Source organism: Phyllopteryx taeniolatus, chromosome 2 (genome assembly GCF_024500385.1).
Source record: "Phyllopteryx taeniolatus isolate TA_2022b chromosome 2, UOR_Ptae_1.2, whole genome shotgun sequence".
Classification (NCBI taxonomy): domain Eukaryota; kingdom Metazoa; phylum Chordata; class Actinopteri; order Syngnathiformes; family Syngnathidae; genus Phyllopteryx; species Phyllopteryx taeniolatus.
In genome coordinates this window covers 34797665-34821326 of record NC_084503.1, presented here as the reverse complement: position 1 = coordinate 34821326, position 23662 = coordinate 34797665, and the positions used below count along the sequence as shown (strand labels likewise).

The 23662-nt window shown below is 41.7% G+C and overlaps 2 protein-coding genes across 3 annotated transcripts; both read right to left on the bottom strand.

Annotated features, from left to right (window-relative positions):
• Nucleotides 1-3: 3 nt before the first annotated feature.
• On the bottom strand, nucleotides 4-9950 carry adpgk2 (ADP-dependent glucokinase 2). Its single transcript, XM_061765908.1, has 7 exons — nucleotides 9478-9950; nucleotides 7885-8044; nucleotides 5068-5258; nucleotides 4879-4975; nucleotides 4676-4812; nucleotides 4453-4589; nucleotides 4-2699 (listed from the first exon to the last, which is right to left on the bottom strand). Exons 1-7 carry the CDS (start codon nucleotides 9671-9673, stop codon nucleotides 2142-2144), a joined length of 1476 nt encoding a protein of 491 aa, XP_061621892.1. The 5' UTR covers nucleotides 9674-9950; the 3' UTR covers nucleotides 4-2141.
• Nucleotides 9951-10665: 715 nt separating this feature from the next.
• ctsba (cathepsin Ba) lies at nucleotides 10666-23141 on the bottom strand. 2 transcript variants are annotated; one of them, XM_061765906.1, is made up of 12 exons: nucleotides 22984-23059; nucleotides 17629-17694; nucleotides 16911-17038; nucleotides 16746-16831; nucleotides 16543-16657; nucleotides 16308-16423; nucleotides 15208-15293; nucleotides 14987-15133; nucleotides 14748-14864; nucleotides 14507-14635; nucleotides 11328-11409; nucleotides 10666-11231 (listed from the first exon to the last, which is right to left on the bottom strand). In XM_061765906.1, exons 3-11 carry the CDS (start codon nucleotides 17031-17033, stop codon nucleotides 11336-11338), a joined length of 993 nt encoding a protein of 330 aa, XP_061621890.1. In that variant the 5' UTR covers nucleotides 17034-17038; nucleotides 17629-17694; nucleotides 22984-23059; the 3' UTR covers nucleotides 10666-11231; nucleotides 11328-11335. The 2 variants fall into 2 exon arrangements, with proteins under 2 accessions (XP_061621890.1, XP_061621889.1); XM_061765905.1 differs by lacking the exon at nucleotides 17629-17694 and having other exon boundaries at nucleotides 22984-23141.
• Nucleotides 23142-23662: the final 521 nt, after the last annotated feature.

The window sequence follows — 23662 nt, the reverse complement described above, 5'->3', positions numbered from 1 at the left end:
AAATGCTGTGTCATCATTTATTCTCAACTAATTTTTTTTATGGAGGAGTTAACATGCATGGAACAATTACAAATTGCTTTAGAACATGAACAATGAAAATACTTTTAGAATGAAGATAAAGTGATATGCTTGCAAACAGTTCTATCAGGATGAATTCATGCTGATATTCTGCCCAAAAAAAAAAATTGAAACATGACCCGTGAGCCTATTTCCCATCACGGTGTATACACATTGAGGCACATTTTGCCCGAAAACATCCCCTTTCCACATGAATAAAGAAAGGCTCATTTAACTCAATCATATATTCCTACCCCATCATTAGACCAAAATGATGAGAACAATTCAAGGTAGCTTATTTTCTCTTGACCTCATTCCTGTTGCATTGTAACATGATACACGTCAAACCGAACATGGATTTCATTAAAGATAGTTGTAGTGGTGGAAAGTGGTGACGAAATACGAAATATGGGGGTTAGAAGGAACGTTGAATGTGCAGTGGAATGTTCTTGGGGGCAGTCCTCACTGCTTATTTGGTCCTTAAAGATAGAGACACATGCACACACGATAACATAAACATGTAAAACAGAAGTCAAGGGATGCAAAATGATAGAAAATTCCCCATCTGCAGTGGTCTCTTGAACACATTTTTGTATTATTGTATGGCGAGTGACAACATTAAAAGAAATAGCAGACTCAAAAGTCATACTTTCACATATACTGGGATCATCTAGCGGTTCAACCATTATCTTTCCAATTCGCAGCAATATGGGAGAAGAAAGGATTTCAGTTGTGACCTTTGAAATCAATCTGCTTGGCCCCTTTTTACTAAATGTTCAATTACTTGACACAAGGTTTGGTTCATTGTGTCCAACAGATAGTTTGATGAAATGCATTGCTGCGACACAACTGGGGCAAAATGTAGTGGAATACTTTGACTGCAACCAACAGGCGCTACTGGTTCACTTAACTAGTCTGCTGTCTGGAAGACATTACTACATAAGCTAAGGCTCACACCAGGACATTCCATCCTTTTAAAAACAATAGCTAAAAACATTTTTTTTTTTTTCATAATTGATCAATTACATTCAATCAAATGCCCATTTTACCAATGTCCACTTTTCCGTGTCGCTATTCTGTACCCACGGCATAGACCTGAAATGAGTGGGTGAAGTCCAACCGCCAGTTTTGGGCCCTCTGAAGCCGTATCAGAGCTGCGACAGAGGCACGACTGTGTGACCAAAATGCTTCTGTTGCAGCAATGGTTTTGGGATTTGCGTGTACAGGGGGCATTAGATTGCAAGAGACTCTGTATTTAGTGATTGAATTTACTCTGGATAATTAGTAGCTTGAAAATCACTCTTGGCCCCAAGGTTCTATATGGCTCACTATGCTCTGGTCCTAACTGAATATGGAGAACGGAGGTCAGTCAGATGACTTCAATGACTCAGCAAATATGGCAGAATGTTGTTGAGTAGAAGAGACGAGGAACACACAAGACCAGCTTGAAAACAATCCATCAATTTTCTATAGCACTTATCCTCTTGAGACACGAGATCATCTAGAGCCTCTCTCAGCAGACTTTGGGCAACTTTGGGCGAGAGGCAGGGTACACCCTCGACTGGTCGCTAGCCAATCGCTTGGTACAATTAGACGAACAACCATTCACACCAACAGCCAATTTAGAGTCTTCAATGAACTTATCAAGCATATTTTTGGGAACGTGGGAGGAAGACGGAGAAAATCACAGCAGGCATGGGGGAAAGCATGCAAACGGAGCCCAGATTCAAACCCCCAACACCTCAGAACTGTGAAGCGCATGTGCTAAGCACTTGTCTGGCCTGCTGCCAGCTCGTAAACCAAACAACTAAAAATAGATTGAGGGCTTGCAAATGCACATTTTTCTCATTCAAGGGGATACAACCCATAAAGCACACATTCAGTGAGAGCTTCCTGAAAAGGTCTAGAAAGGAAAGACCCAAACCTCTACAATATATTCTGTTACCTAATTTCTATCACTTATCTGAGTGGTCCGCCACGTTAGGGTTAACCTGACAGGCAGTTAACCTGAGTCAGTGCCTGTGTTCCAAGATGATCAGAGTCAAACTGTGTGGTTAGTAGCACAGAGAGACAGTTTGATTGCTTTAGATCTGCAGCACCAGGCCAGCACCTGAGATGTTGTCTCCTCCGCCAGCTGTCTGGTACACCTCGGTGCACACGAGCACGGGCGCCACGCAGATCTCGTAGTCGTCCTCCTCCCAGCAGCTGACGGGCCGGCTTTCCTGCAGGGAGATGCGCTGGCTGCCCTCCCGCCGGCTGACGGAGAACGAGTCGTCCATGATGAGCCTGGCTTTGGTGGGGTCGATGTCGTCGGAGCCGCACACGTGGCGGTTGGCGGTGAGCGAGGCCTTGGCGGTGGCTGACATGGTGTTCTTCCACTGGGAGCCCCGGGTCACAATCATGGCCTGAAAGGCTAACGTGTGCACGTGGAGGCGGGTCAGGGGCTTGCCCCACGATTGAGCGTCGTCGTCCTGAGCGATGGAGTCTTTGTAACGCTGGTTGACCATGCGGTAGACCTCCCTCATCTGGTCCAGGACGGTAGCCACGCGAGGGTTTGGGTCGGAAAGTACTGTGATGGTGGAGCCTTTAAGGAGACTCAGCAGGTTGGGAAGCTCCTGTTCATTCATTCCTAAAGAGTCCGCCTGGGTGAGCAGAAACACGATGACAATCAGCATACTGTATACAAAAAATTCTAACAATATCTACGGTACTGTGCAAAGGTTTTGGCCCACCATTAGATTGTTAGAAAGCCCACATTGTTTACATGCTCGCTATCATTACGTTTTAACTCATGGATGGCTGTTTTTTTGGTGGTCGTTGGATGCACCTTGTGTGAGGCAAAAGTGAAAGTAAAAATCAATGTTTTGTTTTCTTCCCTTACAAGTGCAGCTATCAATTGCTCATGTAGTCAAACTTTGCAGTTACAATTTGCCTTTATTTCCTCACGCTCATTTTTGTGTGTGAATGCCAAAAGGAGAGGTTTCTGACGTTCACCGTGTTAAGTGCTTTTTGTATAGCATACTTAGTTACTCAGGTGTGAGGTCATGTAATTTTGTGCAAGTGCTGTATCAGGCTAGTATGCAAGCTAATATAATGATGAGCCTCATTCTAAGGTGCTTGGTTTGTGTTTAGGTATTCAACTACTGAATACAGTGATTTATTAACTTGGGTTCACTATTGTGTACATGTGTTGAGAGAGGCATGGTGTTGATGCCTTGCTGATTATCCTTTGTGTTACAGACCACAGTAGATAAACCAATCCAAATGGAATACCAGCCAGTGTTCTTTAACTTGAGCACACCCATCTGTACCTTGACAATCTGAACAACTGAACCCCTGGAGACATTGTATTGGATCTTTTTATAATCATTTCTGTTTTAGATTCTATGTTATAGTTACGCTATAATAACCTTATGAATGCAATGTCACTTAGAAGCGAGCAGACCTTCATCAACACCAAAGTGTAAACAAAAGTGAAAAAATGTGTCATTTCTGTGTTTGTTCATGGATAATGATGAACAAACAGTGCCATTTTGATTGTGGGAAACATACTGTACTAGAAGAGGATAAAGGAGCATGGAGGTATTTTTTAATTTTTTCGCCTTTTCAATCACTTTAGTGTGAGTGGAACAATCCACTCCAGAAAAAAAATGTCTTACATAATAGTCACATTACAAAGTCTGTTAACTAAAAAGAAACAAAAAAAGAAAACAACATTTTTGGAAACATTGTTAAAACTAGAGCATTTGTGTGGGCTCTACTGACTGACATTTTAGACACACTATGACTACCGTATTTTCTGACTACATTTTCAAGTTCGGGCCATCTGCTCTTATGACCTCTGAAAGCCTTTGTTGTCTTTTGGCATCGCATCAGTTTTTCACAATGCCGTCTCCAACGCCTCACCATCGATTCGTTAATGTCAAGCTTACGTGCAGCAGCTCGATTTCCCTCCTGGATGGGCAGATCGATAGCTTTCAACTTAAAAGCTGCATCATACGCTTTTCTTCTTGTACTTTACATGATGAGTGTGAAAAATAAAAAATATTTTGCGTTCGTGCGTGTCGTGCTGCATTTTGCTTCAAGCGCGCCAATAAGTAGCGTCGTCGTCTTCTACACGCTGGAGGCATCTGCGCATGCCCAAACCCGAGTGCATTATTGGAAACGGTCATGTTTTAAGCATTACGATCGAACAGGTTCCTGTTGTACGTTTAAACAAGTTGGGCCTGTCTTGTTTTTGCACTTATTGCGCCCCCTGATAGCCGTTAGCGAAGAAAACAAAACTATATTTTAGCCGTATCGTTACATAGGCCGCATGGTTCAGAGCATGGGAAAAAAGTAGCGGCTTATAGTCCGGAAAATACGGTAACTAAATTAAATGTGGAGTAGGCGTACTTGAGGGATGACGTAATGAACCAGATCTTCCATGATACTCTCTTCCACAAAACTGGCCATCTCGAAATGGACACCGAGCGTGGGAGAGGAGGTGGCCAGCACTTCTGCCAGGCGGGAGAGCAGAGAGGCACGCTCACCTGAGGTAAAGGACAATTGGAGGCGGTCACACAATAAGTGGCGACACTCCAAAACCAACCAAATTTCTTCATTCAATTCATTTTACCAGACTGGAAAGGAAAGTTGTCCATCATTTGTAAGCCACCCACGACCAGAAGGTCTGGATGAAAGTCTTTGAGCTTTTTGACAAACTCTTCCATGGATGCCAGATAAGGGTTATGGTCGTCACTGTGGACAATGTACCTGCACACAGATGATAGGTCAACTTATCGTGATGTCAATCGGTGCCTATTATCACCTATGATGTACCTGTTGGCTCTACGGGAGGAATAGCGCCCCCACTTTGCACCAGATGGATACTCCAGGATGAGATGTATGTCGGGCTCTTCTACGATGTTGCCTGCAACTGGAGAAATACCAATGATGATAAATAAAAGCAGTTAAAACACAATAAAGTAAACAGAATACTAGAAGCTTTTTGTGTGTTTTGTGTTATACCAGTGATGTGCTGTGAAAGGACATCAGTAAAGTCTGGGCTAAAGCTTCCCCCGAGGAGCACGTCACATCCCTCGTTGGCCATGCGGCCAGCCATGACAGGGGCATTGCCTCCCACCGACCATCTGTTTCCAGGTAGGTCACGGGAGGCCTCAACCAGCTCGCTGAAGAGCGTCTCATTCAGCACGAAGCGCCTGCGAGGTCGGCCAATAACAACACGAGGAAACCAAAATGACAAAGCTATTTTGAGTCGTCACGGTAATTAGTGTCCCCTGTGGAGGAATGTAAACCAAACTACTGGTTTATTGTCAATTTGCAAAGTATTAGTGAGCAGGAAACCACTTTTACTTCTCACATAGACTAAATTAAAGAACGTAGGGATAGCTACAATTAAAGTAGCCTGGTAAACCTAACATGTAATGTTATGTTACCAGGCTACCTCCTGTAAACATAATGTGATTTTAAAAAAACATTTGGAATATATTTAATCTGGATTCACCACTTTGCTTGGCAATGTAGTAAAAGCATCTGCCTGAATCGGAATATGAACGCTCACAAGCGCCTTCTGTATTTAATAAGGGTACCCACTTACATTGTCTGTTGCCACACCGACCATGAGCAGTGACAATGGTCTGCTTACACACGGATCGCTGCGATTGCGCATCATCCTCTTCCGCACACAGATTTCTCCATACGAGACTGTCACTGCGCTGTATTTAAAGGGAATGAGAGGAGCCGCGTTGATTCGACATGATTAAAATCGGCTTTGACCATGCCCCACGGCACACACCTCCCTCTTTTAAATACGCCGGTTTGCGCTCATCTGTGAACTGACCAAAACCAGGTCTAATTCGCTTCCGTGCAGATTTATACTGCCCGCCACGCCGGATTTACATCAGTCACGAAAATAGAGCTCTCAATCGCAATGTGATGGAACACAGAGCATGTGAGGGAGGCACGGTAAGTCAGGAGGTGCCCGGAGGTCTGTGCAATATAAGTGACAAAACTGCTCTCAAGCTTTACAAATCCATTATGCACACGCGCGCACGCACACACACACACACACACACACACACACAAACTCTTGTACACAACCTCAAAGTATAACACACAAAAGAAGACCTACACAGCAACTATATATGACAGAACCCCACATAGACACACAGGCACAGTGTTTAACACAACAACAACAAAAGACCTACACAGCAACTACCAGCCACTATGTAAAGCACGAATACAACTACAAACAAAGAGGAACCGCTAAGGTTGTACGCTCCTGAAGCTGTACAATTTAATTTCACCACAATCTTCTGCAAAAATAAGATTCCAAGTCACAAGAAATTTTAAAGTTTACGCATTCACGCAGTAACCTCAGTGTAACTTGGGAGAGTTCAGTTTAGCAAGCATCAACAGATTAACCCTTTATGCTTCTCTTTTTTCTTCTGGGGAACATTTATTCCAAAAGAAGGAGCAGTCTCAACAAGGAGTGAGAAGAAAGTGAGAAAAGAAGAGCGTATACACAAGAAGTTACATGAAATAAGCAGACTCACAGTCAAAGCAGTAACACCTCAGCAACACCACATTATTACTTTTCAATCGAAGTTAATTTGGAGTGTTAGTTTGTTACCGTTAATAATGTTAAAATTAAATGTGAAACATTGCCTGCAAAGTTATAATAAATGTTTTATGAGTTTGACTCTGTAACGGATCGTTTCTATTTAGGGCCCAAGCAGCAAATGAAAAGTCTGGTGCGCATTCAATGGACCCCCAATGTGCTTAATATTTGCTTGCACCTCTAGTTCCATGTTGGGATTTTTTTTTCTAAAACCAAACAGTGGAATGGCCATGCATGACTATGATCGACTTTAAATGAATACCTCTCTGACAATGTCAATCAAAATTGAGTATTATTATTGTTTTAGAGGCAGATTTTATTTTTCTCTCATTAGGCTACGTTTACACTTTGTTCCCGGCACCGTTTAAGGCCACCGTAGATAGAACCGGATGACTAAGACAATGCAGCGCGACAGGATAGACAAAAGTGACAGGCAATGATTACAGTGGATGCCTGGAAAGATTTTTAAGGTGTCACAACATTTGCCATGGCAGTCACAGCCCGGATGAGAAACCGAGTCAGTCGGAGTAAAATGGGGTGCAGGCATCTAAACCTGACAGAACATACAGTAATAGGGCATATTAAATCTTGGAGGCAGTCCATAGTGGAAGCATATGTATTTCCCAGCATCTCTCACTTGCTGTCTACAACGCTTCTAAAGCTAAGCCATATGTTTAATTTACCTACAATGCCCACTGTGGCAAATCTGTTTACAGTGATTAAAAAAGAGGAGAGAGAAAGCGAGTGAAAGAAAGAGCGTGACAAAGAGAGCAAGAGAGACGAGACAGAGAGAGAGATGGAGAGAGAGACGGAGAGAGAGCATTTTCTAGTAATGTCAAAGCTGTGTGAATTGTATATGCGAATAAGACGTTTTTTTGTGTGCATGTTTTAGTACCAGAGCTAGATTAGCAAATTAGTTGTTGAAAGAAAAAGAAAATGATCAAACTTTTATTGAATGGCAGTATATAAGTGCTCCCCTGCGCTGACACTGACTCTGCAGCCAGGTAGGGCAGGAGCTTCGTTCGACTCTGTCGGGGCAAAAAATATGCTCCAAAACTGTCCGGCATCCAGGTTTCATCCGTAAAAATGGACAGATCGTGAAAAAACTTGAATACGAAGCTAAAATCCCACACCACGCTACGTTTCGGGCCGCCAGGAACGTAAGCGCACAAGCTACTTTAATTGAAACCTTAATCAGTGCTTACTCTGCCGCAGCGCCTGGTCCAAAGAAGTAGGCGAAGCTCTGAGAGAGCTGCTCAGCGTTTTCTATATAGTCGTGATGTAGGGGCTGGTCGGCAGGCACGAGGCTGATTTTATTGAGCAGCGTCACACCGTCCACGAGCAGGTCCACACATCCTCCAAAACCTGCAAGAGCATCAGCAAAGGGATGAATGTGCAACGTTTGTGAAACATGATGACAATGTTTATTATTAGGCACAGAAAAACACAGACCTGGGGAGAAGTACAAGAGTAAGCAGTTCTGATCGACTTTAGTAGAGAGACATCCCAATGTAAAGAGACACATGCTGTACATTTGATGCCACGTAGAAGCTTCAATTGACCATCAGAAGCACTGATTAGATGTATGATGTAACTAGGCTGACGTGGGATGTGATCCTAACCCACACTAGTTACTAGGCACAGGTATCAATTTGGCTGTAAGTGGGCAAAGGTTGGAGATACAGGATAAGAACGTGATAACACTTATGACACCCAAAGACAACAAATGTCTGAGTTTCAGGGTGTGATAAAAAGATTACTATTTCAGGGTAGAGCTGTGTGATATAACGATATATATTGTAGATAAAATATAATCCTCTATCGTTGCTCAGGGTTGGGCATCGAGAATCGATGGGAACCGAGACTAATGTGCCGGTTCTCCCGGAATCGTTCAAATTTAAAAGTTTCGTTTCCCAGTTTCGATGCCTAGTCTGCCGACTAGAAGAAGTGGCGAAAACCAACCAAGAAGAAAGCGCACGAAGACGTGCTTGTGCCCAACCGCAGTGGCGGCGAACAAAAATGTGTCTTAACTTTGTTCAAATGAATGACCAGTCACCTCAGTGCAACACTGAGTGGAATAAGATTATTTTGTGCAAAGGAGGCTTCCACGATCTGCAGCGTCTGACGCACTCCGAGCTTCAGTGAATTGCAGTTTTAAGGAACACTATCAAGATATATATCGTATTGGGATATAAAATTGACGATATCTGGATCTTATTATAATTTTTTTCTCTCCATATCACGCAGCTCTATTTCGGGGTTTACCTACATTTTTGTTCTGGCTATGTCACACATGGGCAATCTTATGGGGGAGATGCAAAACCGTTAGAGGCAAATTCCTGCAGCCATTATGCACATTTTAGCACTTTGTAAACATTCTAATGTGCGATTAACAAAGCCTGCCTTGACCAAATTTGGAGAGTCTGACCGACAGAAAAGAATGCTCGTTCTTTGACAGTCCTGTATATCATTTAAAGTTACCATTTAATCACACCACTTGGCAGGCGGCATTTGTGCGAGTTCCACTTAAATCCGATGAAATGAAACACTTGATTTAGCCACATTTTTGTTGGTTTCAGGTTTGTGCCAAGTTCCCCTAGTAGATTTCACAGCCAAACTTCTCAGGCATCAACACAATACAAAAAAAAAGTAACACTTGGAATTTAGAATTGAAGAAAATAGTCGGCAACTCAATCCATAGTTGGGGCCTTTCATTGCAGTAGCCATTTGTTGACGAAACAAAGTTAATGTTAGGAAAGTTAAACGTAATGACAGGAGCCAAGTGTGCTAGCCCTTACCGATAGCCACCTTCGGCCGAGCGACGTGTTTCATTCCAACTTTGCTCTCGGCGCGCAGCAGCGACGACAACACCGTGTCCAGCCGGCCGTCCAGTACCTCACTGCCCGGTGACCGAAACCAAATGGCCAGAATAACGACCACTAAGGACACCACAGAGCCACATTTCATCCACGAAGCCCTGCTGCTCCCCTCCATGGTTCCCAGACTAGCTTGACACTGTTGACACTGGGCAGGCTCTCGTCCCTCTCTCTCGCTTGAAGACGTTCCGACTGAGCGCCTAATCGGTTGTTGGATTTCTATCCCAGGGTGTCCAGGACGTACTATAATGATTGCATTGGTTACATCCACACTCCACACGCACTTAATATTTATAATTTGAATTCATTTTCAGGTTCATATCCCTCTGTTGTAAGTTTGTTTTTGTCCATTCGTTTGAAAATCCACTGTCGAACATGGAGCTGGTGACTAAAACGCTGGGGAACAAAACAAGCATACCCTTCGCCTTCTCTTAAGGGGCGTGTTTTTTTCTGACAACAAGGCGGAAGTAGCGTTAAGAAGCCTGATGCATGTGTTGCGAAAGATTTTCTTCTACAAAACGTATTTACATGATATACTAACCTATTTGAAGAACCCAGTTCCTCTCACGAGCATACTGTATCGAAAGTCACGATACAAAGATTGTTTGAGCCTTTGTGGAATTCAAGTCAATATATACAATTCTGTATCAGAGGTACAGAAAATGGATGGATGGATAATAAGTAATTAAGAATGCCGCTTCAATTTGAAATGTCAGTGTTTGTGGAAAACGCCTTTAGTGCTCTACACCGGAAGTCTCTTCTAATTGTTGTAGTCTATACTTAATATATGTATGTTAGGGATCTGTGTATTTGCCTTCATAAGGTTATGGGGCAAATGTGAACGTTTACTAATTATGGCGTGTCAACCGCAAGGCTCGCGGGCCAGATCTGCAATAGTGCAATCAATACGCTATATTCATGTTTTAGAAAAGTTTAGTTTTTAAGGAACGGGAGCTTTTATAAAGATGGTCACAATTGTGACTACTGACCAAGTAGCACTGATAGCATGCAACTGCAAACTGCAGATTCAAATCTACTTCCCCAAAACATTAATTTGCAATGGTTACATTTGGATAGATACATATACAAGGACCACAAACTCACAATGAGTACAAAACTCAAAATTTTATTCAGAGCTCAACAGTTCTATGCTAAGATTTTGTTCACTGTAGGCAGGTGATTAAAATAAAACGTTTAAATTTAATCCATAATAAAAGAAATCCAGATTCTCATTTGATGACATGCAAGCACCAATTACAACATGTACACCATAATAGCAGTTTAGCATGGCATTGAACAATAAAATGGCAATATAAAAGCCGTAATGATAAAACATTTGACACATTCAAGACACTGAGGTTAGCCTATCAAATTTGTAGACTGGAAAAGTCAGACATAAACAATTACAAAGTGAAATTAACATGTTTGACTTTCAAACCTGCGCAAACATTACAAGATTTCAAGAAGACATTGTGTTCAGGCACATACAGTGGTTGCATACATTCGAAAGATCAACCTAAAATACAAATCGTCACTTTTCAATCTTTTGTTGCTACTGTTAAGAAGGAAACATGATCCGTGGGGTTGAATCGTGATGAATAAAAACTAGAACAACACATTGGGCGTGTTTAGTGCAGCCACGTGGAGTGTATCGCCCTCTAGTGGAAACTCAAAACCTGCCCATGGACAATAATTACAGAATCAGTTGACTTCAAATAAAGATTACTCAGTATATTATTGTAGTTACAACTTGCTATTCCGTGTCATCTTACCTTTGGCTCTACTTGGGAACACCCGCCACAACCTCAGACTCAATGCCACAGTGATTTGAGCCACGCAAGATTTTAAAGAATCCTAAAAAAAAAAAAAACAAGACAAAAACACAGCTAACATTAAGTTTGTAGGTTTCTTTAGCTGAATAAATGGCCATATCAAAAAATTAATCCAGTATGATGCAGTGCAGTTCTGCACCACTGGAAAATCATGTAAATGTGCATTATCTTTGTAAAAGCTTAATATTTGACACGGTTCCTTTAAAAAAAAAAAATCTCTTTATTGTGCAGGTGTACAGTAATAATTTACAGCAGATGGTGAACATTCAGGTAACGTTAGTTGTAGTGGACTTGCTGTAACTAGTGGACAACGCTCTGCTGGTCCTTATCCGTATTTATTGATCTTATCTCATTTCTTTGAACGTGTGCATGTGAACTTCCTAGTGTCCCAGCGATGTGGTGTGTGAGAACATTTATCCAATTGATGATAACTTTAATCGTCTAAACGCTGCTGATGCCCTCCTGTCATGGCATGGAGGAACGCAAACTGGGGAGAGTTTCTTTCTGCCGTGACTTCCTTATCTCTCAGACTGATAGCTGGTGAAATACCAGTGGACATCTCAGCTGAGCACTAGAGACATGATAGGAAAAGCAAGAATCGCCACTGGAAAAGAAGAAGAAGGGGGTCGCGTCGGAGACTGAAATGCCTCACGCTGCTGCAAACTTCCTCCACTACACTGCTGTCAAGTCGACGATCACACACCACATTGAGCGATTGGATATACAAACGCCGTGAACGGCGTGTTTGTATAGGCGTTTGATGTTTCACATATACAGTATACTGTACTTTATCACGTTTATTAAATGACAAAGATAGATTAATACAATCCCAATTCCAATAAAATTGGGACGTTGTGTTAAATAAAAACAGAATACACTACTAAGACAAGATATTTAATGTTCAAACTGATGAACTTTATTGCTTTTAGCAAATAATCATTAACTTAGAATTTTATGGCCGTAACACTTTCCAGAAAAGCTGGGACAAGGTCATGTTTACCACTGTGTTATATCACCTTTTCTTTTAACAACATTCCATAAACGTTTGGGAACTGAGGACATTAATTGTTGAAGCTTTGTAGGTGGAATTCTTTCCCATTCTTGCTTGATGTACAGCTTCCGGGGTCTCGACGTCCACAATTTCCAAAAACAATTTGAAATGTGGACTCGTCGGACCACAGAACTCTTTGCATCAGTCCATCTTAGATGAACTCGTACCCAGAGAAGCCAGCGGTGTTTCTGGGTGTTGTTGATAAATGGCTTTTGCTTTGCATAGTAGAGTTTCAAGTTGCACTTAGGGATGTAGCGCTGAACTATATTTACTGACATTGGTTTTCTGAAATGTTCCTGAGCCCATGTGGTGATATCTTTTACACATTGATGTCGGTTTTTGATGCAGTGCCGCCTGAGGGATCGAAGGTCATGGGCATTCAATGTTGGTTTTCGGCCTTGCCACTTACATGCAATGATTTCTCCAGATTCTCTGAACCTTTTGATGATATTATGGACCGTAGATGATGAAATCCCTAAATTTCTTGCAATTGTATGTTGAGGAACATTGTCCTTAAAACTGTTCGACTATTTTCTCACGCACGTTTATACCAAATCTTGGCACCCACCTGTTCCCAATTAGCCTGTTCACCTGTCAGATGTTCCAAACAGGTTTTTGACGAGCATTCGTCAACTTTCTTAGTCTTTTTTGCCACCTGTCCCAGCTTTTTTGGAATGTGTTGCAGCCATAAAATTCAAAGTTAATGATTATTTGCTAAAAACAATAACGTTTATCAGTTTGAACACTAAATGTCTTTGTAGTGCATTCAATTAAATATAGGTCGAACATGATTTGCAAATCGGCGGCTGACTGGTTAGAGCGTCTGCCTCACAGTTCTGAGGACCAGGGTTCAATCCCTGGCCCCGCCTGTGTGGAGTTTGCATGTTCTCCCCGTGCCTGCGTGGGTTATCTCCCACATCCCAAAAACATGCATTGTAGGTTAATTGAAGACTCTAAATTGCCCGTAGGTGTGAATGTGAGTGCGGATCGTTGTTTGTTTGTATGTGCCCTGCGATTGGCTGGCAACCAGTTCAGGGTGTACCCTGCCTCCTGCCTGATGATAGCTAGGATAGGCTCCAGCACTCCCGCGACCCTTGTGAGGATAAGCGGCTCAGAAAATGGATGGATGGATGGATGATTTTCAAATCATTGTATTCTGTTTTTATTTATGTTTAACACAACATCCCAACTTCATTGGAATTGGGGTTGTAGTTTGGAGAAGTGGGTTGCCCCAGAACAAGATGTGAGAGTGTAATAGAGTATTTTTAAAAGAGGTACACATACATACATCAACGGCCGGTGCGTACCGACTGCGTACATTTTGGCCACAAGTTTTGTTTTTTTATCCAAAGGTACATTATAAATATAATTGAGTATTGTTGTAAAACAAAATATATGTATACTTTATAATATACATTAATTGAATGTCTTGGGGTGGGCAGCGGCTGTTCTGTTTCCCTCGCTTTAAACATGGAAATGTATGCACGTGTCTCTACATTAACAAAAGGTATCACTGCAGTGGATGGAGAACATATATGTATTCTGGATATTGAACTATTGACAGGTTCTCTCCAACAGTTTTATTTACCCTGCGAGTTTCAACAGCTGTATTACACGGTATATATTCACCCACGGAGGGCTGGGGAGATGGGGACGAAGGCACAGCCTACGTCATATAGAGGCAATTGCTGTGGTTGGATTATGGAATTCCAGCCTAAGGGGGGGATAATTTACAGATTATATCTTTAAAACAGGATATTTAAATGTAATATGTCTGCATTGTATTTTGGGATAGTTTTATAAAAACATTCACTGCCATTAACGGTTTTAGAAATCAAATAATGTTAACTGGGAAGACTGGCAGTGAATGAGTTAAGAGAACATTTTGATACGCTCCCCCCACCCTTTCATTACCATGGTATCGGACTTTCTTTTTTCCCCCCCTTCATTACCAAGGTATCGGCAGATACTCAAAATAAGATGACTCGGACTGCTGCAACACAAATGAGTTTGGGACATCCCTAGTTGTGGCCATGAGTTTGTGGAGTAAAGTAAAGCACTCTCTCACCATTATCACCCCAGTCAGTGTTCCAGGAGTTGGCACAGAGCCAGTAGGGGACACCATCCTCCTCACCCCAGCCAAGGATCTTAATGGCGTGTCCACCCAGCATGGACCCAGAAACATGCTGATACACACCTGCAAACAAGAGGCAAAATCATTACTCGCGGATGATAGGGGTTGAAATGCAGAAATAAATTATTTTGAATCTTTGTCAAATACAGTGTAGTCAGTGGCACAGTGCACATACCACTCTTGTACAGAACAAAGTCTGCATAAACTGTGAAAGCTCCTTCTACTGGACCGTTCTTGTATATCTCCAACTGAATCTGCTCCTCCTCTGACAGAACGCTGTAAGACGTTTTACCTGAAACACATGAAAAATATTTATTAATATCCAAATGACCACACAATTGCACTTTCCTAAAAGATTACTGGCCCTAAGCAGTGGGCTAAGTTCAAGTTTAAGAGATGAAGTTTTTCTCTTACCATAATGCTTGTCCTGCATGTATCTGGGTGAGTAGCCAGGTTCACACTTGGACACGCACTTGGGTGTGTCTCCACCCTCCCCAGTGCAGGGAGGTCGGCTACCGTTCACGTGGTGCTCACAAGGCGCGATGGTGTAGGGACGGCAACCTGCGTACAGGAAGATGACGCTTAGCTGGTACATCCACGCTCTCCTTGTGGCTTGTTTTGAGAACGTCCCTCACCAATGTGGGAGTTATAGAGGCCGCCAGAGACCAATCCCTCTTTGGTCCAGAAGTCCCAGGCTGCTGAGGGGTAGCCACCGTTACATCTAAAACAATGTGTCAGTTTGAATATGTTGAGAAAGCCTCTCATCAACACATATTATTATACATACATATTGTGGTGGGAGACAAAGGTCCATCCTCAAATTTTTTCATTTGTATTTTTGTGACAAAATTTTAAACTTTTAATATAGGCAATCAGCACTTTTAGGGAAGCATCAATTACAGATCTTCGCTATTCAGTCAGGCAAAATTCAGACAAAAAGTAATCCCCCACTTAGTCACGCTTCACCATTTTCTTTTTTTTTTTTTTCTTTTGGAACCTAACCTCAGCTATTCACTGGCAAAAAGGGAAAGTAGTGACTACTTTTGCAGGTTCCAAAGGCAACATATACTTTGCACATCTGGTGCCTTTTTTGTAAAACAAATCATCCATCCATTTTACTGGACCGCTTTATCCTCACAAGGGTCACGGGCGTGCTGGAGCCTATCCCAGCTGTCTTCGGGCGAGAGGCGGGGTACACCCTGAACTGGTCGCCAGCCAATCGCAGGGCACATATAAACAAACCACCATTCGTGTACACATTCACACCTACAGGCAATTTAGAGTCTACAATCAACCTACCACGCATGTTTTGGGGATGTGGGAGGAAACCGGAGTGCCCGGAGAAAACCCACACAGGCACGGGGAGAAAATGCAAACTCCACACAGGCGGAGCCGGGGTTTGAACCCCGGTCCTCAGAACTGTGAGGCAGATGTGCTAATCTGTCGACCAACGTGCCGCCTAAATCAAATCATCTTTAAGGCATTATTTTTAAGGGGATTGTTGTAAGTAAGTAAGTGTTTTGGGGATTAAAGTTTTGGGTATATTTAGGATTTAATTACTTGTGGATTTCGCCATTCTCAAACTTATGATTGTTAAGTTGAAACAGGCTCTACTGCCATTTCAGTTAATTGTCAAAATTAGTCAAACAATACAAGGACTGCATTCCTACAGTAGGTCACTCCTGTAAAGGGGTGCTGTTGAGACAAATAAATCAAGAGTTGGGGGTCATCTCACCCCAAGCCACAACCATCACAACAGGTCAGCAGGTCCTCTGCAGAGACCTCGACGCTGACCTTGGCATTGCTGTGGATACACACACGGTCAGACATGGCCTCTGCAGCACCAAATGCCTGGAAACAGAGAGGACTGTCAATGTTTACGAATACATTTCATTTGCTGTCTTTGATGGAGTACAATAAACATTGTAAATCTAAATCAGGTCAACACTGTTTCAGTTCCGAATCCTCACCCAGCAGGATCCACAGGAGCCCTGGTCTCTGATCTCCTTCAGTGTGGGACAGTCGGGCCACTCCTCCCTGGAGTCAAAGTTCTTAGGCAGCATCACATCGTCGCCATACTGAACCCTGCAAATGAGGGTAAGTTCAAGGCAATTTAAAATGGTAGCACATTTTACCACATAGACAGAGTAGCTCATCTACATGTGACACTCACATGACGGGAAGTTTGGGTCCCTTGAGAAACGTTCCGCACAGTTTCTGAACATAACTGTAGTCAACATTATGAAAGTTGTGGGCTGCCTGTGGCAGAGGAGCACACGTAGGCAAACATCAGTGAAAGAAGCGTCAAAACAAGCACGGAAGGAAACAAAAAGCTCACCCTCCAGGTAGTGTTTATCTTGTTAATGAAGTCAACCATCTCAGTGGACAGCGGGTGGATGTGAGGTTTAGCCATGCTTAATGACAAGCTGGTAGCAAATAAGAGGAGGGCTGAGTGCCACATGTTGCCTGAAAAGACCATCAAAAAAGGTATCCAATTTGATTAATATTCAAGACTAAAAACGCAGGCAGTATTACAACCCCAATTCCAATGACGTTGAGACGTTGTGTTAAACATAAATACAAACAGAATACAATGATTGGCACATCATGTTCAACCTATACTTAATTGAATACACTACAAAGACAAGATATTTAATATTCAAACTGATAAACTATTGTTTTTAGCAAATAATCATTAACTTGGAATTTTATGGCTGCAACACATTCCAAAAAAGCTGGGACAGGTGGCAAAAAAGACCGAGAAAGTTGAGGAATGCTCCTCAAACACCTGTTTGGAACATCCCACAGGTGAACAGGCTAATTGGGAACAGGTGGGTGCCATGATTGGCTATAAAAGGAGCTTCCCTGAATTGCTCAGTCATTCACAGGGAAAGCTGGGGCGAGGTTCACCTCTTTGTGAACAAGTTTGTGAGAAAATAGTCAAACAGTTTAAGGACAATGTTCCTCAATGTACAATTTCAAGGAACTTAGGGATTTTATCATCTATGGTCCCTAATATCATCAAAAGAGAGAATCAGAGAATCTGGAGAACTCACTGCATGTAAGCGGCAAGGCTGAAAACCAACATTGAATGCCCGTGACCTTCGATCTCTCAGGCGGAACTGCATCAAAAACAGACATCAGGTGATGTAACACAGTGGTAAACATGACCTTGTCCCATCTTTTTTGGAACGTGTTGCAGCCATAAAGTGCTAATTCAGTGGTTACAGGTGACAATTAATTTTCACGGAGGTTGTTGATCGACCACCACTCATCCTCAGTTCATCATCTAAGAAGACGCTACATTTTTTTTAGTCAAATATTTCCACACATTTAAGGCACCGCAGCTAGTTTGTTGCACAGACCCACCACAACTCCTCACCTGTTAAGGAACAGTGTTGTTAATGTCAAAATACATTATTGGCGATTAGTCAACTTCAAGCGCTGTAGGTCATTGTGGACTGATAAAGTTGACACGTCTACTTGTCGGTTAAACCCCTACCAGACTACAAGTGCAATCTATGCATACTATTATCCCCAGTCATGTCTGACAAAGTCCTCGTCAGTGGTCAACACACTGCGTCAGCAATTGAAAAACAGTCCAACTTCAGCGCAAAAGAAAAATCATTAATTACAGCCATTCAAGATTCAAACGGCAACTGTACACAGTCACCTTTAGAAATCAATGACATTTTTTACAATTTTTATAGCAGCTTATACGCATCTTCGAACAACCCTGATCAAAAAGAAATTGAAACTTTTATTAAGGATCTAAACGTCCCTCAATTAAATACACACATTAAAGACAGCCTTGATGTTCCTTTAACCATCACAGAATTACTTAACGCATTAAAAAATATGCAACCGGGAGGGACGCCTGGCCCGGACGGAATCCCTGTTGAATTAATTAAACATTTTTGGCCAATACTAGCGCCTCTATTTTTCAGAACAGTCAATGAGATAAAAGATAAAAGTAGAATTAGTACCCATATGAACACAGCTTCAATTCAAAGTTATTACTAAAGCCAGATAAAGACCCCACTCTCCCGGCGAGTTATCGGCCCTTATCACTGATTAATGTAGATATCAAGGTTAGCTCGAAAGCCCTTGCAGCGAGACTTGAAAAGGTACTTCCGTCGATAATCCACTATGTCCAGACAGGCTTCATTAAAGGTAGAAGTTCCACAAATAATGCCAGACGCCTGTTGAATTTAATAAGCATGTCACAGCGTAAAAATCTGAACACAATCATCATGTCACTTGACGCAGAGAAAGCTTTTAATAAAGTGAACTGGGCTTTCTTGTTTGCAGTACTTTGCAAATTTGGCTTTGGAGATTCATTTATACTGAAGGCCCTCGCACGTGATATACTGATGTCATGATCATACATAGACTTATTTGTACACTGTTATGTTGTATAACCTAACCTCAGTATTAAAATGTTCTGATAATCATGTAAGTGTGAAAACTACATGTCAGCCGCAAAACAGGATGTTTTGCCCCAAAAAGAGATAATGCTGTGACCTTGGATCCACCCTGCTCAAGCTTTAAACACCGCCCTGAACACTGTATATAATCTCGCACTGAACGCTGAGAAAGCGCACATTTGAGCACCTTTTGTGCAGCTACAGCCTTTGCCTGTAGAACATTTGCACCCAGAATATTCTGCAATAAAAGATCTTAAAGAAGTTCATTTCCAGTCTCTGATTCGGACTCCAACATTCTCATCATCCGAAATTCAACGAACACGCGAAGGACTGGCGGAGAGATACCATCCTTCAACAATACATTGGATAGCAGCATTATACAATTCGCCGAAAGCAACACTCACCACAAATAAGATCACTTCACAAAGTGTTACATGACAAAGAGGAACCAGACAAGGATGTCCACTCTCACCAATGCTATTTGCAATATTTATCAAGCCTCTTGCTGCCGCTATACGTCAGAATGCTAATATTAAAGGTGCTCACTAGTGACAGAACACAAAATCAATCTATATGCTGATGATATTCTTCTTTACTTACAGGAACCCAAGTATTCTCTTCAGGCAGTTTTCAATCACATTTTCACAAATATCCGACTACTCTATTAAGTGGGGAAAAAAAATCAACAATACTCCCAATAACAGCAAACTAATGGACTCCTACATATCAAAAAGGCCCAGGCATATAGTGGCCACTCATGCCAGAGTAGCATCTGCTCCATTTGCACACTGATTGAGGAGTATCTGTAACATTTGCACAACCATTGTCCCAGATTATCGCACTACTCGTCACTTTAAACCGCATACACTCCTTGAAGTCTCAGTGCCCCTTGCACAATGGTCATTGCACCGGACTATTGCGATATTAGCCATTCGAACTGCTCTAAGTGCTAGAGGACTCTGCATCTTTTTGCACAATTGTTGTTTGTTGTTGTTTTTTGTCAATGTCTTTATGTCTCCAAAGTGTTCTGTAAATTGACTGTCTGTTGTACTAGAGCGGCTCCAACTACCGGAGACAAATTCCTTGTGTGTTTTGGACATACTTGGCAAATAAAGATGATTCTGATTCTGATTCTGAAATCCCAGAGTACCCTATTCCTATAGGAAACATTAAGTATTTAGGTATCAATATTTCGTCAAAACTCACAGAGCTAACCAATCTAAATTACACACCACTTCTGGAAAAAATCTCTGCTGCCTTAAAACGCTGGAATAACTTGGCTATTTACATTACTGGGAAGAATAGCTACAATAAAAATGAAAACCTTACCTCAAATAAATTATTTATTTTCAATGATTCCATTTAAGACCAAATTTAAATGGTTTCAAACCTTAAATTCTGCTGTAATAAATTTTTATTCAGAAATTAAGAAAAATACACTCAGTCTTTCTACTCTTCAGAAAAGTAAACAGGAGGGAGGCCTAAATGCTCCCAACTTTAAACACTATTATTTAACTAACCAATTACAATACCTCATCAAATGGTTGCACCACAGTGAGGAGTGTGATTATTGGCTAGAATTGGAACAGACTGCAGCAACATCAAACTACCAAAACTTCCATTTATTTCTACTATTCTTAAACGCCATAAATCTTTCAAGAATCCAATAATCGCATCCACCTTAACGGCTTGGTGGCAAAGTTTAGAATCGACAGGATCTCAATTAGCTCCCAGTATGCTCTCCCCAATCTGGCATAATCTAGATTTCGAAATTAATAATATACCCCTTCGTTTTAGTACATGGGAATAGTTTGGAATTAACCACATAACAACAACTATTTAACAATAATGTTTTTAGGACACGTGATGAACTGTTCCGAGAATTCCAAATAACAGCCGGAAACTTTCTTCAATACAATACGGGGCGTGTGGGGTGGGGTAGGGTGGTTGGCTGGGGGGGGTGACATTGGGTCCCTGTGGCCTCCTCTGGGTGGCCGGTTGTTGGGGCGCCACGGTGGGGCCGGCGGACCGCCCTCGGTCCCTCGGTGTGGGACGTGTCCCGTCCGCCGAGCTGCTCTCGGATGAACCCCTGGGCTTGATCCCGCCCCTCGATTGATTGGGTGGGGTCCTCAGCCACCGCGGTGCGGCACAGCAATTACAGGACACTGTCAGTCTTTGTGCATGTAAAACAGTATCAAAAAAAAAAAAAGAAAAACAGTCCACCGCATTCAAGGACTTCTCATTTTATTTTTTAGAAACTGAATGCTTTGTGATACAATGTTCCTGTCAGTGTTATTTTAACTCTAACTGGACACTTCACCTGAGCAAAAATTCTGCAAGCAGTGCAGTTTGAAGTGCACTTCAGTTTGTTGCATGCAGGACAAGGAGCCATTAGAGATTCTGATGATGGGAAGCGGGGTCTGTGCTCTGGAATAAAGGGCTACTTGAGGTCCATTAAAATCATTAGTCAGACATATGTGAGAATCTTGTGATATGTAAACAATCTCAGAAAGGCAAGCAAGTAGGAAACAAATAATTTTTACAGTGATTTAAAAATAAGGAACTGTTGAGGCGGGCCTTGTTTCTAGAAAAGTAGAAGTGAAAGCAGTCAACATGTTGCAGCTGCATCAATCCTAAGTGGCCTGACACATTAGGCTGACGGTTTGCTTATCACTGAGAAATTGACAGGGAAGTAACAGAAAATTCCCCTGAAGCCCACGTACCATTTTTCAGTCCATTGCTATCTCAGTATGATCGCCTGCCTTCATAAACAATACAAATGCTCAATTTACACTTCCCGAAATGGACTGTTATACTCCTGACATGGTGAGAGCATTTTTTATTTTATTTTTTTGACGTAGCTAAATAAAAGTTTACCAAAACATTGAATCAATGTTAAATCATTACCTTAAATAAATGTCTGGACAGTTAATAATTCTAACCTTGTTCTTAGTGTTTCTATCAGCCTACTTGTGTTCGAATTTCAAGGTTTGACTATATATGTATTTTTATAAAACCACTAGTAGTGCACTTAAGGGCTAAAGGTCAACACTGCGGAAAACAAGCTTGTAGGGAAAGGTGCGAAGGCTTTGCTGACGCGCAGTATGGCTGTGGGTTTCAGGCAGGGTGAGTCAGAACTGAAACCACACAGATTTTCAGCCGATGAGTATACTGGGTCACGTTAATCTTAACTAGACTTTCCTTCCTTACACGTTCACTTACTTCTTATCTGATTACTTCTGAATGGCTCTTGTTTAATCAAGATGCTGTGTGTTTGAATAAATAAGTAGGGCAGGAAATACAAAGCCACGATAGTATTTCTTTGTTGCGGGTCCGGGAAAAGGGCACACTAGCGCCAAGACCTTGAAGACCCATTCATGAATATGGTTGTGCAGGTTTCATCTTGCCCTCACATGTCAACCAGACAACTGGACTTGAGATAAATCAATTTCCTCATTCCTCATTGATGGAACTTGTTTACTTAAAACAGGAAAGGAAAGAAAAAAAAAAAAGAAAAATGAAAAAACAGTTCATCCATGCAACACTGACAATTTAGCACCTTAATTTGCTACTGTATATTGAATTATGGATTTGGTTTAAGCGTCCTGTTGTCCTCATTGGATGTGAGCCGTCAGCTATTTCGTCGCTTTTCAAATTACATTTGACAGTACAGCGCAATTAATTCACGCCTAATTAATTCCTTATCAATATGTACACGTTAAACCCGAAACAATCGAGAAAAAGAAAACAAAACAAAAACACTCGTACGTGTACGAATAGCTCAAGAGTTCCATCACAACATGTATAAAATATGACTGGGCCAAACTAGCCGTCTTAGCTAGTTTGTTGTTTACTTGTTTGTGGGAAAAGAGAGACTTGACAGCTCATAGTTGGATTATCTATCAGATAACTCTTCGCGTAAGCACGCCGTGTCTGTGCAAGCTAAAGACGATCTGGCGATTAAGAGATGAATTTGACAATTACCTGCAGCTAGTTTGTCGGCAGTCGAGATGAAGACAGTTAGTTCAGCGCCCGGTCCCCGTTCGGAGCGCCCGCTGCCAGTCAGTGAGGTGAAGAATGAGCATTGAGCAACACTCTGCTGCGGCAGTTGGAGCTGAGATCACGTGACCAGTCACATGAACGCCGCTCATGTGATCGACGCAACAAAACTGTGCACGGAAAATATGTAAAATAGTTCATTTTAATCATAAATAATGATGTCATTATAATTATCTGAAAAGTATTTAAATATATATATATATATATATATATATATATACGATTGTTTAAACCATTGTAAATCAAACAAATGATAATAATAATAATATACAGTGGTTAGCACATTCGCCTCATAGTTCTCAGGTTGGCTGTTTGAATCTGGACTCTGGCCTTCCTGTGTGGATTTTTGTTTTGGTTTTGTCTGGGTGATACTGAGAATATATTCAAATCATTTTTGACGTTGTTTTCTAACCTCTGCATCGTGCATAAAAACGGAAAAATTAAGGGTTAAAAAAAAAATGGAAATGAATTCATATTTCACACTAATGAAAGAACTGATGTCAATTAACAACTTTATGCAGTAAAAGAACCCAAAAACATAAAAGCAGACTACAGTATGTCTGTATGTGGCCAGAAATGGCCACAAACAAGATGAAAGTGTAAT

Bases quoted from the DNA above. Each gene is read 5' to 3' on its own strand.
- adpgk2 (XM_061765908.1), bottom strand. From the start codon at position 9,673: ATGGAGGGGAGCAGCAGGGCTTCGTGGATGAAATGTGGCTCTGTGGTG. The intron at 4,813-4,878 runs GTACATCATAGG...ATCTGTGTGCAG, and splicing joins TCCTCCCGTAGAGCCAACAG to GTACATTGTCCACAGTGACG. The intron at 4,590-4,675 runs GTAAAATGAATT...CCTTTACCTCAG, and splicing joins CAACTTTCCTTTCCAGTCTG to GTGAGCGTGCCTCTCTGCTC.
- ctsba (XM_061765905.1), bottom strand. From the start codon at position 17,033: ATGTGGCACTCAGCCCTCCTCTTATTTGCTACCAGCTTGTCATTAAGC. The intron at 16,424-16,542 runs GTGAGGATTCGG...CTCTGTTTCCAG, and splicing joins GCTCCTGTGGATCCTGCTGG to GCATTTGGTGCTGCAGAGGC. The intron at 14,636-14,747 runs GTATGTGCACTG...TCTTGTTTGCAG, and splicing joins CTTTGTTCTGTACAAGAGTG to GTGTGTATCAGCATGTTTCT.